Consider the following 20119-nt stretch of genomic DNA (forward strand, 5'->3'; position numbering starts at 1 on the left):
TGCAAACTCGCTTGAGCATTTCTTTTGTGTAGATATGATGATAGTTCAGATGGGGGTCCTACTGGAATAGGGTGGACCCGAATCCAACATGACTGGTGTCCTTATAAGGAGAGGAGAGGAAAGGAGAGGAGACACAGAGGGAAGATCTGAGGAGGTGGGGGGAGGGGGTCAGGAATTGGAGCTTTGCCACACAAGCCAGGAACACCTGGGGCCACAAGGGAGGGTTCTAACTTGTGATGGTAGAGCCCTCAGCCAGAGCATGGCCCTGCCAATGCCCTGAACTTGAACAGCTAGCCTCCAGACTTGGTAGCTAATAAGTTTAGGTTGCTTTAAGGCACCCAGTGTGTGGTACTTTGGTAGCCCAAGACAACCAAGGCGGGCTCTTTCCTCAGCACAGCTTCCCAAAGGCTTCTGGCCTTTGCTGCCACTTGACGGTGCACAGACAGGAACGCACACTGTGCTTCCGCATAGGGTGTCGTTCCCCTGCGTTTTCACACCCCCACCCCCACCCCAAAATCTCAGCGCGTCACAAAGTGAGGATGACTAAAAGCCCCTTTCGAGCCAAGCGGCTGCGCAAGCTATTAGGCCGGAGACTGACCATGATGACACAGTTGGAGCTTACTGATGATGCCTGTGAGCTGGAAAAACTGTGCCCAGAAAGGAGGCGGCATTACCATGCAGCACAGTATTATGATCTTGTTTGTAGATAAGTGGTTCAAAGCTCAGTTTCTGGTTCTCTCTGGACTCTGAAACTTCCTAGATGTCTGAACTTTGGCAAGTTGCCTTTGTTGCACGGGTATGACAAGAGATAGAAATAGTATATGCAAAGCAGCTGGGGCAGAAGCAGCCCCCATTCGATGGGGCTTTCTACTCCAGCAGAGAGTTGGGCTCAGAAACCCACAGGGTCCTGCTACCCTTTCTTCCAGGGACTCTGTGAGTCGGCTTGGAAGAGCATCTGTTGCCCAAACGGACTTTTCTCTGCCCAGGCCTGAGGTTCCTATGATTCACAAAGATTCTGGTCACCTGCCGAGGGCCAGCGGTGTCCCTAGCCTCTTGGGCTTAGTGCAGGCCCTGCTCTTCGGGTATTTACGGCGCGCGGCCGCGCCGCCGCTCGGGCTTAAGTCGGCGCTTCCAGGTTCAGTTTCAGGGTCTTGCCCGGCAGCCCCGGCCGCTGGAGGGCGTGGACCGCGCAGCGGGGCCGCCACCGCTGGGTCCCTTGGGGGCCCCGGAGTTGCAAGGCGGTGTCCGGGAGCCCCCGGAGGAGGATGGGCAGCGGACGCAGCAAGCTGAGCTGCTGCAAACCACCCAAAAAGGTAAAGGGCGCCAGCGAAGTTTGCGTTGGGGGGGACGGGGGTTGGGGGGGCGGGTGCGCGGGCAGAGCTCCGAGTAGATCCGCGGGTGGGGTCCCTCGGCGCCCCGAACGGAACACCAAGCGAGGCCGGCGCGGAGGCAGGAAGAATCCGCCGGGCGACACTCCTTGCCTGCCTCGGGGCTGAGCCGCGCGCTCAGGGCAGCGAGGAGTTTGCAAACACAGCCCCGGGGCCCGAGCAGGGCGGCGGATGCCGGCCGCATAGAGTATGGGAATGCTCAGTGTCGGTAGCAGGTGCCCTTTCCCTCCAGCCCGGGGCTATTCGCGCTGTGTGGCACTGGACAAGTGACTTGACCTCTCTGGGCCTGCCTTCCGGCTTCCCCACTGGTTCAGAGGCAGACAACCTCTAGGGCCCTGCTGCTGGCTGAGTGGTCCACGGACTGGCAGCATCGGCACCCCGTGGGGCTTGTTGGAAAGGCAAACTCTCAGGCTCTGCCCCAGACCTTTTCAAACTGAACCCGCCGCCTTTTAACAAGATGTCCAGGCCCTTCCTATAGGCTTTCAAGTTGCCGAAGCTCTCTCTGTTCTAGGCCTCCTCCAGGCTTGGGGCTGGGCGCTTGGTGGCTGCCCTGGGGGAAGCTGGGAGGAGTCCCAGGGAGGAGATGTAGAGCCTTCTGCTTCCCTCCCCCTCCCTTCCTATTCCTGTCCCAGGGGGCCTCAGAGCTGGGTTAGGGCCCAGGGGACTGTACTCAGGTTTCTTGCAGTGGGACCAGCTGCCCCTTGGGGTCTGACAAGTCCAGAAGGTCATAGCCCGGAGCCAGGAGGACAACTTCCTCCAGGATAGGTAACCTGAGGCCCAGAGAGGGGAAGGACCAGCTAGTCCTCTAACAGCTAAAACAAATCTCCTGACTCCTGGCCCTCTTCCCTACACCTGCTGCCTGCCAGCCAGGTGGGGTTAGATGGCTGCACAATTTAAGGACCTAAGAGGCCCCAAACTGGGGCTCAAAAAAAAAAAAATCACTACCATGGAGATGATTCACTCATAGCAACCCTATAAAGCAGATCCGAACTACCCTTGTGTGCTTCTGAGACTAACTGTGTGCAGGAGCAGGAAGCCTCGTCTTTCTCCCTCAGAGCAGCTGGTGGTTTTGAACTGCTGACCTTGCAGTTAGCATCCTAACTTGTAAGCAAGCCACTAGGACTCCTTGAATGGTGACAATATTTAGTCACAGTGCATTGAAATCAGATCTCTCTCGCTCTCGCTCTCGCTCTCTCTCTCTCTGCTCCTGTTTGCTGGTGCACTGAGCACAGGCATTTCAGCTTACTGGGTATCCAGTCTGACTCCCAACCAAAAGTATCTCTTCCGTTCTATGTCTCCTCCAGGGAAAGGAGTTTTGGTGTGACCCCTGCTCCTCCTTGGTTTCCAGTTCAAAAAAATCACACCAAGCTCAGTCTCTGAAAACAATAGGCCTTCCCAGGCTCTAGTGCGGAAACCGAGGCAGGGCCTCGTGGCTGCTAGGTGAGGAGGATAAACCCAGGATCTGACCTGGGACTTTCAATCAAACTGTTAGAGGAGAGCATCAAACAAAGCTCTCTGCCGTCGATTCTGACCTCCTAATGACTCTAAGAGTGGAACTGCCCCTGTGGGTTGCCGAGACTATAACTCTTTACAGAGTAGGAAGCTTCCGCCTCATCTTTCTCTTGCCGAGCAGCTGGTGGTTTCAAACTGCTGACCACCCTACAACTCACTATAGAACCAGGGCTCACAGACAGGTGGACATCAGTCCTGAGTTTAAGACTTGGCTGTGCTACAAACATGCTACATGACGATTGTAAGCTCTCTCCACCCCCTCCCTGGACCTCAGTTTCTCCCTCTCAGTCAGTGCTACCCTGCAGACACCTATACTTCATACTGGATTGTGGAGTACAGCACAAACACTTCTGTCAAGGGGGGCGCTGAGTAATTGGCTTTTGTACGCCAAGTCAGGTTGGGAGCGTATGCTCTCAGTGGTGAGGGTGGCAAACAGGATGATAGCTACAGATCCGAGAGCCTGTGTGCTCTGCTCGTGCATCAACCTCTCCGTCTGCAAAGTGGGCCAAGGGTAGATTCCAGCCAGCAGAAGAAACTGGGGGAGGAGCCCAGCCTGCTCCAGCTTCAGCCCTTCCAGAGGCTGGGAGGGGAGACTGCAGAGTCCTGTCCTGTGCGTGCCTCCCACCCTTCTGAGCCAGTCTCGCCCTGGCACAGCCTGAGCTGGACCCCTCTGGCCCGAGCTGTGAAGGGCATGTAAAGTTGGCACCGATGGAGGTTGCCGTCTAGAGAAGGGAAGGGTCTGAGGTTACAGAACAACTTCAAGCAAACTCTCTGGGCATTCCTTTCCCAGCCTCGTGCCGCCAATGGCTTCTTTGCCATTACAAAAGCCCTCTGACATGAAAACCTTCATGTCTGTTGTGCCTCAGAGCCGCTTAACCTGTCCTCTCTGCCCCACCAATGCTAGGCCCCTGCCCCTGTATGACTGGTTTTGTTTTAAGTTCATGTCTGCGCTCTTGCCCAACTTCAGCCCTGTGGGAACCCTGGTGGCATAGGGGATAATGTGTCCAGCTGCTATCACAAAGGTCACCCAGTTTGAGTCCACTAGGCATTTAATGAGAGCAAGATGTGGCCATTGGTTTCCATCGAGATGTCCAGTGTTGGAGACCCGGTCTGTAGAGTTGTTATGATTCAAAATCGACCCAATGACAGTGGGTTTGTTTTCTGCTTTGGGTTTGGGCGGGGCACGCCAAGGATGAGGGTCAGGTCAGGGTAGCAGTGACTCACACCTAGTGGCAGCTCACAGGCAGCTTCCACATCCTTATCTTTGCGGAGGCTCACACAAACCTTGAGAGCTAGGCCGAGCTGGGAGGAGACTGGAGCTCAGCGAGGAGTGCTGTGTCCACAGTCAGATAGCTAGGGGGTGGCAGAGCTGTGTACTGGAGGCCAGTGTTCTGCACTCCCCAACTGGTGTCTCCTGGGAGCCAAGAGCAGGCACACATTAGAGTGGGTCACTGAGGGCTGGACACAAGTCGCTCAAGGAGTTAGCCAGGTGCCAAGTCCAGCCTTGAGAGCTGCAGGGAAGTCCCTTAGAGGAGGCCAACCTTGACGGAGTGTTGAGCCTTGAGTAGGAGTTGTGCAGCCACGTGGGGAGGGAACTTCCTGAGCAGAGGCTGAGCCAAATCAAGCACAGTATGATGGGGCGCGCTGTAGATAGGGGACTTACCAAGGGGCCACCCTGGCTCGGGACAAGGAGATAATTGCTAGGACCTCTTAAACCAAAAATAAAACACAATCACAGCCTCGGAGTCTGTTCTGACTCATGGCAAGCCGGGGGTCCCCTTAAAGTAGATGTGCCGAGTGCTCTGGTCGCCATGTCGGAGAAGATTGGAATCCCAGTGAATGAATGAGTGGGGCTGCCTGGCAGGCTGAGGAGCCAGCTGCATTTCATCCCCGGCAAGCTCTCCATCGCCTGAGTCTCATGGTCACGCCCCTCTGTGTCACGTGGCAGTGTCTCCAACGTGATGTCTCCTCTCCCTAGAGCCCAGGACCTCAGCTCCAGCAGAAGCACCACAGCCTGAGTGGGCATCAGAAGCCCTGTGTCAACACTGCCCCCTAAGCTGCGTCTCAGGCCAAAGTTACTCAGTGGGCCAGGCATTCGGGGGCTCTTCCTGAGCTCTGCCAGGTCGTTGTGAAGGGCGTTGGGGGGGACTGAGACGAATGATGTGGAAAAGACAGACATGGGCACAAGTCACTCTGAATTAAGCCCATATGGTAAGGGCCTGGGCCTCAGATTCGTGTTCCCGTCTGCCATCAAGTTGGTTCTGACTCATGGAGATCCCAAGAACTGCTCCATAGAGATCCCGCGGCCGTGATCTTATGGAAGCAGTAATCTTATGGAAGCAGTAATCTTGTGGAAGCAGTAATCTTGTGGAAGCAGTAATCTTATGGAAGCAGTTTGCTGGGCCTTTGTTCCGTGAAACAGCTGGGTGAGTTCGAACTGCCCCCTGCTGCCACCCAGGCTCCTTGCTCCTTTGTTAACTCAGTCACTGCTGACTGAGTGCTGTTGTAGTTCCGGATCCAATAAGTGACCTTGGCTTCTCTGCGCCTCAGCGTCCTTCCTCAGCGGTACGGTAGGTATGATAGCAGTCCCTGGGTCACAGGGTTGTGCTCAGCCTTAGATGGAAGAATGCGCATAGTGGAGGCTTCACCACACCGGCAGACAACCTGCCCTTCGTAAAAGGTGATGTGAATGCCGTCGTCGTGGGGAGGTGTGGACGAGTTACACTCTGAGGACATCATGTCTGGATGGTATTCAAAGCAAACAAGGATATGGGGATGGGGGGGCATTAATATCCCTGAGAGGTCAATGGGGTTCATGCTTGGTCTCAGCCCGGCGCTGCACCACTGCCTGAAAACCTCTGTTGTCGAGGGGCTGGGGAGCAGCCTTGTTCTCAGCAGAACTGGGACTGCGGGGAGCTAAAGGGAGCCAGATGTCCACTTCTCCAAAAAGACCTCTTCAGTTAATGAGTTCCCCATCAGTGGAGGGGTTCAAACTGAGGTCAGGTAGCATTTGAGCCAGAATAGTAAGGAAATGCTAGCACAAGACGAGCAAAGAGGTAGGATTTAAGACAACCTGGGCCTGCCCCATGGCCTGTCCATGCCTCTCCGCACTCAGAGCCCCAGGATGGGCCCTGGTTAACCAGGGAAGAAGACCTAGTATTAACAGCATTAACATAATTGGGATTTTAATCATTATTCCAGTGATTAGAATGCTGACGCAAGTTTTCAAAAGTAGGAAAAGCACAAATAAATGAATCACCACTTTTCATCCCCACCCACCCCCCCATCAAGAGATAGCCCCGGCCTATGCTTCTGTGTCATTCTTTGAAGCATGTTTCCTCCTACATCATATTCAGCGCTGCAATGCTGTTCACAAAATCAGGACTCTGTGCCCAGGGGGGTTGCTCCTACTTTTGTACCTGCTGTGCTGCAAAGGCCACTTCCTCTGTGAAGCAGCCTGTGTAAAAGTTAAGTGTGCGAGCCAGCCCGACCACGTCCTGTTGCTTCATTAACCAGTTTGGGCACCGGATTGTTTACATTCCCACTCCGCCCTCATTATTGACTAGCATCGTCTGTGTTTGCCTCCAGACCCAGAGGCAGGGCACCTTGGGGTACTGAGAAAGGACACGGGGTTGATGGTGGCTGTAGGCGTGACCGAGGCCATCCCGGCCGACCGTGACCCGACGTGACCACAGAGAGCTGCCACAGGGGGCTTTCTCTGCCGTCATCTTCCAGGGGCAAATCATCAACCCTCCCTGCTGCCAGGTGAGCTGCCAGGTGGGTTCAAACTGCCAACCTTTCAGTTAGCAGCCCAGGGCTTCCCCATGGCGCCCCCAGGGCTCCTTGGGAGGAGGATTGCAGGGCACTTTGAGAAAGACTGTAAGGCTTTGCAGGAGCAGACAGCCTCCTCGTTCTCCCCAGAAGGGCTAGTGGGTTTGAACCACCAACCTGTCCGTTAGAAGCCCAACACTTAACCTGCGGTGCCACCGGGGTATGTTTTCTAAGGAGGCGTTCTACCCCGTTCTGTAGGGTCTCTGTGAGCTGGAGTGACTCTGTGGCATCGGCTTTTTGTTGAATTCTGAGACAGGGCTGCATTCTGTGGGGCGAGTAGGCATTAGGCACTTGATTGGGATGTGCAGGGGCCGTCCTAGGGAAAAGGATACGTGAGTGGGGTGTGCAATACTTGGGCAGTAGAAGCAGGACAAATCTGACCTTTTAGCTCAGTTTGCCACAGGTGGAACCGTCCGGAAGTATGAAAGGAAGCTGTCTTGTCTGTCTGGCCGAGCCCTCTCTCCCAGGTATCTCGGGGATCCTGGCATGTATATGGTCTCTGAACTAGTACTATTTTCTAGTCTGGAAAGAAATGCCCCGTGCTGCGACGTTATGGAAAGTTCCTAGACGACACCTTACGGGAATGGGTTGCTGGGCTTGGGGACTCAGGACTATAGGGCCAGGGGACACCTAGGTCAATTGGCCTAACATAGGCCACAAAGACGGTGCCCTACATTCTATGCTGGTAAGTAGCGGCTAGGGTCTTTAAGCTCAGGGCCAAGATGAAAATAATAATTTATAATTTATCAGGGGTTCATGAGGGAGGGGGGAACAGGGAGGGAGGGGGAAAATGAGGGGCTGATATCAGGGGCTCAAGTAGGAGGATGCTTTGAAAATGATGATGGCAACATATGTACAAATGTGCTTGACACAATGGATGAATGTATGGATTGTGATAAGAGCTGCACAAGCCCCCAATGAAAGTATTTAATAAAAGATGTTTTTAATGTTAGAAAAGCTCAAGGCTAGCCGTCTAAGGGGGTCTCTCTCTGTCCAGAGGAAGGAAGAGGGATGGACGCTGAAGACCTAGGGAAGCAGTCAGTCCAATGGGCAATGTGAACAGCCGTCTCCACAATGCTGAGACCGGAAGAACGAGAGTGCCCGGCCACCACTGACGACTGCTCCCAGACAGATGTTAGGAGGTCCTGGATAGACTGGGAGACAAATGTGGACCCAAACTCCAACTCATAAAGACGACCAGGCTGACTGGTCAGGTGGAGTCTGGTGGAGCTCCCGAGGCCTGGGCCCTTCGTCACCCTTGAGGTTGTGATGGAACACACCTCCAGGATCAAACAATAGGCAGGCTGATAGGGGACCAATGTCACTAATGAGGTGTGTACACCTTGGAATCATAAGAGATCAAAAGGGCAGCAGTTGCTTAAGGATAAAGTTCAGAAGGGTTAAGAAAGAGAGGATGCAAACAGGAAGCCAGGGAGGAAGTGGGATAAGTGATGTTGCATTGTGGGACAAGAGGTGCATGAATTGTGGAACAGAGAACAAATTTACAGTTAGCCCTCACCCAATTCACAATAACAAAAAGTTAATCATAGTAATGATGACCCCACAAAAATCATCCCGGATAAAGCCAGGGCCGGCTTCCATACAGGCAGTACTCTGGAAAAACTGTGAGGGTGGACACGAGGTTGCTCTGTTAGAACGGGATGTCGGGGTTCTGCAACCTCAAACACACATTGGAAGGATTTCCAAGCATCCTTTTGCCTTTTAGAACAAGCTTCCGTGATATATTTTCTACATGTGTACTTCTTTTGAAATTCCATTGTCTACATTCCAGTTGAGTGGCCAAGGGGCAGTGACGAGGCCCCAGAAAGTGCCAGGGATTTTCATCTTTGCTTTTATTGGGTGTTAAATTTGAGGCCAGTGTGTCATGCCAGCAGTAGTGGTATTTTGGTCGCTTAAAAGGGCAGAACATCAACTTCTCCAAGACATCTCAGTGCTCAGGATCAGCTGGCGCACTAGTCTGACATCTGCTGAGAAAGGGAGCCTTAAGGGGCTGCTGGGTGAAATTTATAGAAGTTTCATGTTAAAACCAAATAACTAAGGTGGTGGTGGGGTAGAGACCTCCTAGAAAGGGAGCAGCCGGACAGGTGGAACCTTGTACTGGCTCTGCCACCTCAGGGTACACTTGCATTTCCATCCTTAAGATCTACACCATGCCTTTCCATGCCCCCCGGTCTCAGAGTAGTGGGAGCCGTTCCAGGTGACCAGGGGAAAGGACCAGGAGGGGGCCTGGGGGAGGCTCATGTAAAGCCATCTTAGGCTGAGGGAAGGAGCTAGGGAAAAGAATATATATATACTCAATCTTCAGCAGATCTGCATCTATCCATTACCTAAGGAGAAGCCATCCCCGGGGGAACTTTAATACCTAAAATCCTTAACAATCATTCATCTTGTGTCACTTTATTTTCAAACCTGAACCTTCCAGAACATCTAGGCCAGCCACCTTAGAATCCATAAACCATCTATCCCATGGCCAGGCCCCCTCCCTCCAGATCAGTGAAGTACAACCTGACCTATTTCCATCCTTCCTCCTCCCCCAGCCAGAGAGCCCTTTCACACTGAGCGTGGGATGAGCTCGGAGGCCCACCTTGCCGTTCATTCCCCGGCTGCCCCCACACTCCCCTAACGAGCTCGCCCCTCATCTCATCCTCTCCTCTGAGAAGTAGGAACCCTGGAGTTCGTTGTTCACCACCTCACCCCCAGCCCTGCTTTGTCACCAGCTAAAAAGCATGGCAGCCTTTCCTTTGGAACCGTGACATGGCAGCACAGTGGGGACGCTAAAGCAGGAGGTGCTTCCACGCGGCCTGTGCACTGCCGAATGCCAGCTGCAGCCCCTGTGGGAGAGAGTCAAGAAGGGCCCTTCCCTGGGCGCTTTCACCCTGGATCCCTTGGGCGTGATCTCTGGCCCCTGATGTCTCAGCATGTCCGTAGGTAATGGATAGACTCAGATCCACAAGAGAGCCTCACCCCTGTTGTTAGGAACTCTTTACTACGCGATGGTTTTAAACCATCTGCGACTTCCCCTGAGGGCAAGCTGTCCCTCGGTGACCACAGTCAAGTGAGCCCCTTCTCTCCAGGTGACAGCCAGCCAGCTGCCAGCCATCTGGGGCTTTCTGGAGACTTTTCCAGGTGTACATATGTGCATATGATGTGCCAATACAAACAGTCGATTTTCCACATTGCCATTCTGCCAGGGGGTTCCCTTCTCTACGGAATGACATCGACTTCATTCGGTAAGACACACAAATGATACTCCATAGTGTTAGCATATCTTGGGGTATTCCGTGAATCCCCTTTAGGTGGACCGGAAGGCTCGTCCCTTTACAAACGGTCCTGCTCGGGACTCCCCACAGGTGCCTCCCAGTCAGCTCACAGCTGCTTCTCTGCGCTGCCCTGTCCTGTCCCCAAGGGCCTCAGAGAGAGCCTCCAGTGATACGGGAGGTGGCTGCCGGGCTCTCCGCCATCTTCCTCTTCTGGGGCACTCCTACCCTCCCCCACTTCGTGCCCACCTCCCAACCACAGACTTTTCAAGAACACAGGCTGGCGGGGAAGGCTCAGGGTCCCCGGCAGACCATCTGCACAGGGCCCCTTCCTCCAAGTCCTCCAGAGGAGCTGGATGGACTGACCCCTAAGTGTGTCACAGGGCCAGCCCCTGCCCTGCCGGCAAACCAGCACGACAGGATTGATGGAGGGTGACTTCACTCCTCCCTCGCTGTGTCAACATCAGAAGGGCGCACACACATCCTCTTGCCCAACGCCAGTATAGAGAGAGGAGGAGACAGGAGCCCAGAGGGAGGAAGGTGCCTGCCAAGCTCGCACAGCAAACGAGTGGCAAGCCAGGATTTCAGCGCAGGGCTCCCCGTTTGCCATCTGCTTGAGGAGACTGGCAGATAGCTGGATCCTGGGTGTCTCTGCTCCCCTCCCCCCCGTTCCCCCAGCCACACACACAGCACACTGTGTACCTCTCAGGGCCCCTGTCTGCTTGGCTGCCCAAGTGACAGAAATGGCTTCTAGCCCTTTTGCCAGCTCTGGTCCCTCTGAGGAGGCCACTACAACTGGCAGCCACCTGGGGAGCGGGTGGGGGAGGGCTGATATGAGACCAGAAGAGGTGGCCTCTCCACTCAGGCTCCCTGCCAGTGAGTCCGTTCTGACTCGTGGCCTCCCTATAGGACAGAGTTGAGCTGCCCCTGCCGGTGCTCGAGAGGGAATGGAGAGCCTCGCCTTTCCCCCTCGGAGCAGCTGCTGGTTTCTACCTTCTGATCTGTGGTCCACGGCCCAGCTCGTGACCACGCACCACCAGGGCTCTCGGGAGGAAGAGGACGTGCAAGGTCTCCTGGCAGGCCGTCCGAGAGGCCTGAGACCTCGACGTCTGAAGCGAGGGGCTGAGTGTCGACTTCAGGCCGAGCCTCTGCCAGGTGCCTGTTCGTGCCCACACCTGGCACCCCCATGTGACCTCAGCAAAACAATGCCTAGCCTTATGCCATTTTTTTTTCTATTTTTTAATTGTCAAAAAATACATGTACCAGAACATTTCACAGTTCTCACACAGAGTACAACTGAGGGATAGCCTCCTCATCGTTGCTGCCCAGTCCCCCATCCCCATCAACAGAAACCCACTGCTTGCCAGCCCCCTTCGTGGGCGTTGCGATGTTTGCATCCAGCGGGGCACCTCTCTGTCTAGAAGATTTTCAGGGAGCCCTGCTGGAACCTGCCCACCATGGGTGACCCTGCTGCTATTTGAAACACCCGGGGCAGAACGACAGCCTCATCGCAACACAGAAGCCACCGCAGGGCAACAAACGGACTGATGGGTTGTGACTGCCAGGAGTGGGGGGTGTCAAACGGAAGTGGTCTGTCCTCCTGAAACTTCTACTCATCAGTCAGATAGGAGCCATTGAGACCACATCCTCCCCCACCCCCTCCTGGGGCGCTGGAAGCTCTGCAGCTGTTCAAAGGCTATGCTGTTCCCACCTGCAGCCAAAGGGGGCCTGGTGGGCAGGAGGCCAGGCTGACTCCACAAAGGCTAAGACGCAGGAGCTGAGCTCCGTCTTCTTGGCTCCTGGCAGCATGAACTTCAGGACGGCTGCCCATCTCAGAGATGGGGGAAGCTGAGGCCAGCATTGATGGCTGGCATCCTTCCACCAGGGGCTACCTTTGTCATCATGTTGTGAATGCCAAAATCTATCAAGAGCGCTGGGCGTTTGGACCCTGCCCTTCCTCCATCTGAGTCCCCGGTGGGGGCCCCTTGGGTCTCCACCCCTACCTCCTTCCTGCCTGTACCTCAGCCAATGGGCTGTGTCCAGGGTTGCTCATCCTGAAACGACTGTTGCTGGAGCCCCACCCACGCTGAGATCAGACACCGGAAAAGGAGAGGGGCACTCTGATACCAGGGAGGGGCATAACCCAAATCCCTAGGGGCTCAGAGTCACCGCCCCCCCCCCCCCCACCCAAGGGCTCAGCTACTCCGGGAAATCAGGTATGTACTCCAGCAGGATGGAAGGGCTCCCGGGTTCATCTGCAATGTGAACTGTCATTATGGCTCTGCTCCCCTGCTTGGTGACCTCTGGAAAGGAGACAGAGGGCTGCAGGGAGGTGTCTTCACAGACCCGGTAACCTGTCTGCAGCCCCAAGGAGGTGAAGAGAATCATAGGGTCGAGGGCCTGGTTTAGAGGGACAGGTGGAGAGCTAGCGGAACGCTTCAGAGCCCTGGATTTAAGCTAAAAGGAGTAACAAGGACACGGTTAATGGGCTTCATTAAAAAAAAAAAAAAAAAAGTGCAGTCTTGAAGGCCCACAAAATCATGGGGGGACAGTTTGACCAGAGAGGGTTAGACCAAGTGCCGTCTGGAAGGAGTTCCCCTGGGCTCGCATCCTGAAGGATGCACACGGGGGTAAAAGCTAGGCAACATGTGTCCAAGCTGTCCTGCCCAGCCAGGGCTTCCAAGCAGCTCAGTCCATCTGACACCCCTCCACTCCCCACCTCCCCACCACCACCACCCACCCCTGACAGAGTATGCCTTTCCACCCCAGAGGGACTGTATCAGAATCTATATTTCTGTCTACCTGAGAAACCCCTGGGGGTCTATAAGAGGCGTGTCCACACAGGCTTTCTTTAGGTACCAGCTATGCTCTTGGGGCTTTAGAACCCTGCTGGTACAGTGGCTTAAGTGATGGGGTGCCAACCAAAGGCTCTGTGGGAAAAAAATGAGGCTGTGTACCCCCACAAAGATTTACAACCTCAGAAACTCCAAGGCGCAGAACTATTCCGTATCCTGTAGTATCACCATGAGTCTAAATCAACCTGAAGACCCCCGGGGTTTGTAGTAGACTCCTCAGAGAACACGGGGTTCAGCATGCCAAGTAAAGTTTGCTTTACAGCTGCTTCTTACATGCTGTTACTGACAGGGAGCTCACTACCACCACCAGGCATCATCCTCCCACAAGGCAGCTTATCTCTTTCGGGGACAGCCCTGTCTGACACCACCCTTCACAGTGATGCTTCTCCTTGAAATGTCTACTCTTGGTCACAGTCCTGTCCTCTCTGGCTGCAATGGCATGTTCACTGTTTCACCCTAGCTTCCTGTGGTGCTGTGAGGACGGAGGGTAGGTTTCTGGCTGAATTCTCACAGTCGGCCATTAGCAAGCCCTCCTCTCACAGTTTCAGCCCCCTCCCCCATCTGTCAGCCCCTTTAGGCACGTTCATTTTTCCACCTCCCCTCTAAAAGCAGAGCTTTATTCATCTAGGGGCCCAGCCGGAGCTGGTCTGGTTTCTGCCCCGGGCTCTTGTCCTCTCACTGTGTCCTCATGGCAGCCCTAACCTAGCAGACCAGAGCTGTTTTCCGTAGAACCTAGCAGAAGGCTCAAGTTTGCTTGGCAACAAGGAGCTGGGCCTCAGAGCTGTGTTTGTTATTTCTGTGCAGCTTAGCTTGTTTTGTTTGTTTGTTTGTTTGCTTGCTTGCTTGCTTTTCCATTACTGTAGCGCCAATTCCAACTCATGTCAACCGACGTGTGTCGGCACGGAACGGAACGGAACGGGCTGCAGTGTCTTATGGAACAGGCTCTCCAGGGGCTGGTACTTCAGAAGGACATCACCAGGTCTTTCTTGTGAGATCCCTCTGAGGGTCTGGACCTTCCAGCCATCCAGTTGGCAGTCAGGCACAAAGCCACCTGTAGCAGCCAGGGACTCGGCCAGCAGCAACAGGAGGAAAACGGTCCTGGAGCCTGGACCAAGGAGAGCATCTGCTCCAACCCCGGCCCTTTGCCGATGGGGAAACTGAGGTCCAGAGGTGGGGAGGGACTTACCTAGGTCACACAGTCAAGGCAAACCTAGGTCTCATGGCTGCTGCTCCAGTCCTGGGTTCTCCCCATGTCCTGTACTGGCAGCTGCCTTCTTGGCAGCTTTCTGGCTCCCAAGTTTCCATTGAACTCAGGAAGCGGCACCAGCCCTGTTCTAGAGCTCAAGCCGGATGCCCCGCCCCAGCCCCAGCCACCCCTCTTCTATTGGAAGGGGAAATCCTTGTACGGCATCCCTTCCACCTCCATCCCTTCAACTCCAACTCTGCCCCTTCACCTCTGAGGAGGAAGTGGCTAGGGCCATGCAGTGGCTACTCATTAAAGAGCCCTGGTGGCACTGCGAGTAAGCATCGGACTGCTAGCCACCAGGTGCTCCGTGGGAGAAAAGGAAGGCCATCTACTCCCGTAGATATTTACAGCATCGGAAACCCGACTTGGGGCCACTAAAAGTCACAATTGACCCCATGGCAGTGGGCTTAGGTTTGGGGGAGGAGGGGGCTACTTACGGAGTCCTGCTCCAGTCTGCGTCCTTTATCCTCTAGCTGCCGGCATCCCGGTCCCCTCGGAAGAATGGGAAAACCGGAGATTCCCAGCGGTCCCACCTCCTTGGATTCTGTAGGTCTAGAACTGCACCTGGGGATTTGTGTTGAGCAGGCTCTCCAGAGGGTTCTAACGTAGGAGGTCCATAGAGACCACATCCTCAGGAGCACTGTTCTGGGCATCATAACAGACACTAGACGGACCCAACTGAATTTTAAAACTCGCCCCTCTCCTCAAGGGACCCCAACAGCTCACTCAGTCGTTCATCTCTTGGAGGAAATGGGAGTCTGAAAAAGAAAGACAGGGCTTGGGGAGGCGGAAGGGAACGGAGCCTGGAGGCCCCAGGAGGGCTTGCAGGGTGTCACACCAACATGGTCTTGAGCAACCTGGGAGGCTTGTGTGCTGAAGCCGGCAGTACCAGAGACAGCACTAGGTCGCTTTGATTTTGTTTGGGCCTAGCAAACGGGCCTACGTGAACAACACACACACACACACACACACACAAGGAATGATATTCCACGGTGGCAAAAGCTGCAGAGAAATGGGCTTTCTTCTGTGCCACTGGCGGTAGAGTCGCATGGTACAACCTTTGGGGAGAAGGCCAGAAAACCAAGCCGCACGAGCAGCAGGCCACTTCTGCAGCCCATGGCAACCCCGGTGTGCCTCGGCAGCAGAACTGGGCTCCACGGGGTCTCCAATGACTGACTTTTGGGGAGTGGGTAGCCAGGACCTTCTTCTGGACCCCTCTGGGTGATCTCGAACCTCACCCCTCCAGGTAGCAGCCGAGTTCTTACCATTGGTGCCACCCCGTTGATGACCCTTTTGGAGAGTGGACTCAGTCAGTTTCAAGGAGTGCAAATTGTCATCCACCAGGGTACTCACGGGCGCCTCACGAGGAAACCAAACATTGCTCAGCAGCAGACTGGGGCTGGAACGGCTGGGCTGTCCGTTGCGGTGTTGCTGGCCAGAGCTAGTGCAGTGAACACAGAGACCGGGCCGTGCGCGAAATGCTCACATTTGAAAAAGGTGAGATGTAGGGAGATGTACATAATGTTCCCATACTGTGTGCAGACAAGATCTACCACCATGTTCCAGGTGGTGTCTTTAAATCACACGGTTTTCTTTTCATATGTTCCATATACGGTCATCAGAAAAAGATGTTTGCTGATATGTCCATGTTAAGAACATGGAGGAAATGACTCACTGGGATTAGACAGTGAGGAGGTTTGAGGGTCTCTCTAAAGCAGTTCTCAACCTGTGGGTCATGGCCCCTTTGGGGGTTGAAGGACCTTTTCACAGGGTTCGCCCGATTTGCAACAGTAGCAAAATGACAGTGATGAAGTAGCAACAAAAATAATGTGATGGTTGGGGGCTCACCACAACATGAGGAACTGTATGAAAGGGTTGTGGCATGAGGAAGGTTGAGAACCACTGCCCGGCTTATCCTGGGGGCAATTTCTCAGAATCTGGGGACTCAGACATGAGGCCTAGACGCTGTTAGTGGAGAAGACTTTTACCCCTTCTGAGGGGAGTCCCTAAGAATTCCCAAGGAATCCTGGGGGCGGAGTGAGTGACACTGTGGCCAGCTAACGTAGCAGTTCAGACGTGTTTGCCGGGAGAAAGGCGAGGCTGTCTGCTGCAGTAGAGATTTATAGCCTTGAAAGCCGGAAGGGAAGCCCTACTCTGTCCTCTAGGGCCACTGCGAGTTGGGCTCGACTCGATGCTAGTGGGTTTGGTTGGTGAGGGAGACCCTGTGTGGTCAGCTATTAACCCGAAGGTTGAGTATTTGGACTTCTGATAAGATAGCTAACCAGGCAGACCCTTAGTAAACAAACAGTCCTGAGGTCTACTGGAATAGATGCCCACGATAATCCTGGAACCCTGAGCTTTGGAGGAAAGGGTAGAGAAGTGTTTTAAATACTAAGAGGAGATGCTGAAATGACAAGAGAGGAGACAGACAGGAAACCGATAGGTAACCAATAGGTGTTGGCTAGCCTGACGTGGCGGGACTATCTTGAACTTTTGCAGGCAGTATGATAGCCAGACAGCAGCCTGGTGCACTGGTGACTAGTGACAAGAAAAGTGTCCCCTATACCCACCTGCTGATCAGAACCAGTCCCCACTCTCCGCCCTGCAGCAGCACAAAGCCCCTGGCCTGCCTGAGCCTGGAGCCCCACACTCATGGATCAGGCCTTCTGGTAGACTGCCCCTGCCCCTGGATTCACATGAACGCCCCCTCACCAGGCCAGCAGAACATGCAGCGTCAGGTCCTTGACCACCCATAAGGACAACAACTCCTTCTATCACCAGCCACCCTGCCCCCAGCTGCCCGCTGCGCCTGAAAGAATTCCTTCCAGGAATGAGCCCCCTGACCTCTGTCACCATCAAAGGTGGCACAAACTACATCTGGATTGGCAGTCCTGACCCCAGCTCACAGTGTCCCACCCGCCCCAGCCCCGCCCGGGAGTTCCCTCGCTGGCAGTGCTGGGGGCTCTGCCCTCACACCGGCCTGTGGGCGAGTTCCCTCCTCTCCCGTCCCTGGTCTTGTTTATCTTCCCTCCTGTGCCTCTGCTTCTCTGTTCTCTCCTCTTCCTTGCTCTTTCTCCAGCTCACCCCCCCCAGTTTTGCGATGCTTTGATTGCTTTTCCTTGTTTCACTCTTCTTTTGTCTAGTCTTCCTTTCAGGTAGTAACTGATTTGCTTCTTATTGCTGTTTACCTGCGATCCCCTGCTTGTTTTCCTTCATTGGAAACATTAGTTCAATCATTTCTTTTTTGAATGTTGTCTCTTTTTCTCGTTTTGTTGTTGTTGTTTTTCTTGTCCCACCTGACAGAACACAGACTCCATGCTCACACAGCCCAGCCTCATCCATACCTCCTGCAGCCACACCACTGGGAGAAGGCCCTGACCCCTCCTCTAGCATCAGATTCTCTCTAGACAGCCGGAAACACCAGCCAAAGCTGCTTCCCTCAACTGTAGTGTGCACACACATGCACGCTCTCTGTTCACTCACCAGGGAACAGGTAGTGAGTGGCTAAGGCCTTCCAGCATAAAATCCTCACGTAAATACCAATCACCACCACCACAAGGTCTAGAGATCATTTTAATCTGCCAAACTCCAAACTCACAGCCATCGAGTGACCTTATAGGACAGGGTAGAACTGCCTCTGTGAGTTTCTGATGCTGTAACTCGACAGAAGAAGAAAACCTTATCTTTCTCCCGAAGAGCAGTTGATGGTTTCAAACTGCTGACCTTGCAGTTAGTCGGCCCAACACATAACTGCATTGTTGGGCCACTATGCCAGCAGAGCTTCCAATTTCAGTCCACACAACAAAATGAAATACAGAATGACCAATACACAGAACCAGAATACATTTTTCAGGAAGAAAAGACACTGGACCTACCTCAATAGGAATTCAAACGAATGGCATTTAGACTTCTTGACTATTGCTTCTCGGTCTTTTGGCTAAGATCTAGTGTAGACGTCTTTAACAGACTGAAAGATTGAGAACACTGTAGACAAAATCAAGAAAAACGGCGGGGGGGTCTAGAAAATTTCAGGAAAACACTATAAGTACAAACCAACAAAATTAGTGAAAAAGTAGAAACCATAAAAATGGAAATCCACAAGATTAATACAAAGATTTCAGAAATAGAATACATTGAACAAGCAAAGGTACAAGTTGGATCAATGGAAGTCAGGATGAGCGAGCTTGAAGACAAATCTCGCAATATTAATCACTAGAAGAACCATAAAAAATCCAAAAACAATCTAAGAATTGTGTGGGACATCATCCCATGGAATAACTTTTGTGCAATTGGAATCCCAGAACAAGAAGAAACAACAAGCAGCACAAAGAAATGTGTTGAAGAGTTGTAAAATGAATACTTCACTAGCGTCATTCAAGATAAGAAGTTGGCCATTCAAGAAACCAAGCAAACCCCAAACAGAACAGACCCCAAAGAAAATCCTCACAAAATATTATAATCAAATTTTCTAAAGGAAAAATTCCTGAGAGCAGCTCAGGAAAAGTGAAAGTTAACAAAGGGTAACCAATAAGACTGAGTCCTGATTTGGGGGGCAGAAACCTTGAAGGTGGAAAGATTATGGAATGATACATAAAATTCCGAAAGAAAAAAAATGCCAACTAAGCAAAATTATCCTTCAAATTGACACTTTCAAATAAACAGAAGTAAAGAAATGTAAAAAATCCAGAGCAACCTGACAAGAAAACCCAGGGGAGTTCTTTGAACAGAGACAACAACCTGAGCAGCACAGACATGACAATGCCGTCCAGAATTCAGCCCAGATATAGAAGCGTCCAAAGTAAAACACACTTTAAGACTGAAAATAGGGAGCCAGAGATAACAGTTGATAGCCAAGACACTTGTAGTGTAAAGAGAAGGAATAATGCAGTTACAGAGTTTCCAAATAGAGAGTAAGTCAAGGAAATCTCAAGATAGGACAGGCGGTTTTAAGCTTGGGAAGGAATTGAGGAAAGAAACCGGCAACTCTATAAAGGTGGGCGATTCCAGTGCACCGTTTTCAATGAAGGACAGACCAACCAGGAAAAACCTCAACCAAGCCAAGACTCAGAAGAACTAGACCACACGATGAATCAATTTGACCTCCCAGGCATACGTACAGCACTCCACCAACCACAGCACAAGGCACACACTTTTCCAGGACACATGGCATCTCCTCCAGACTAGACCACGTGGTAGGCCACAAAGCAAGCCTCAGATTTTTTTTTAAATATGAAAATATTCCAAAGGTCCAAGGTTTGAGTCTACAAGACGTACCTTGAGTCTACAAGACGTACCTTGGCAATCTACTTCCAAAGAACCAGACACTGAAAACCCTATGGAGCGCAGTCCTACAGGGACTCTTGTGGGGCTGTCATGAGTCAGTCAACCTGACGGCCATTGGTTACTGGTTTGTAGCGGTTATTATTTGGGAGAAGACAGTTTATGATCTTGAGGACAAAACGGGAAGTCCCAAAGCACTGTGATGTCTCTGTTCCTGCCAGGATTCTCAAATAGACAATAATCGCCTGATGCAGTAGCTGAGCTCTTAGTGAGAGCAGGCAGTGTAAGTGCATTATCTCCTCTGGTCCATAAAGCAGCCTGATGTGGGGCCAAAGCTTAGAGAGGTCACAGTCAGACAGTGATGGGTCCTACTTTGGAACCTGGTGATTCTAGAGCTGCTTGGTTCTTACCCATGCTGTTCTGTAGCCTCTGTCTTGAGACCTGGGTCCTAGTGCTGGTTAGACATTCAGGCACAGTGTGGCTGTATCTCTCCCTCTGGAGCTCAGTGTCCTCGGCTTGTCCAAGTTAACAGAAGAGCCAGGACTGGGATCCAGGAACTCCCCCTCCCATGATAACACAGCCCAGGGTCCTTAACCAGTGGCTTCCGCTGGGAAGAGACTTCCTCTGGCTTTTTTATGCCCCTCCCTTCTGCAGCCCAGGGGAGAGGCTGGCTCCTCTCATGCCACCGGATTCCTTTGCTGACAGCTTCACTGGGACAACCTAGGAAGG

General features: G+C 53.0%; 1 protein-coding gene across 1 annotated transcript in view; it reads left to right on the forward strand.

Moving 5' to 3' along the window:
• Positions 1-1192: 1192 nt before the first annotated feature.
• CCDC69 (coiled-coil domain containing 69) overlaps positions 1193-20119 on the forward strand; it is a 38048-nt gene continuing 19121 nt past the window's right edge. Inside the window, exons 1-2 of the mRNA XM_045284710.1 lie at positions 1193-1313; positions 15455-15607. Of these exons, the coding sequence (XP_045140645.1) occupies positions 1266-1313; positions 15455-15607 (201 nt within the window). The 5' untranslated portion in view covers positions 1193-1265. The remainder of the gene's footprint in view (positions 1314-15454; positions 15608-20119) is intronic.

The sequence above is a fragment of the Echinops telfairi genome, unplaced genomic scaffold, assembly GCF_000313985.2.
Source record: "Echinops telfairi isolate 266 unplaced genomic scaffold, ASM31398v2 ScPeMD7_7469;HRSCAF=8507_0, whole genome shotgun sequence".
In the NCBI taxonomy this organism is placed as follows: Eukaryota; Metazoa; Chordata; class Mammalia; order Afrosoricida; family Tenrecidae; genus Echinops; species Echinops telfairi.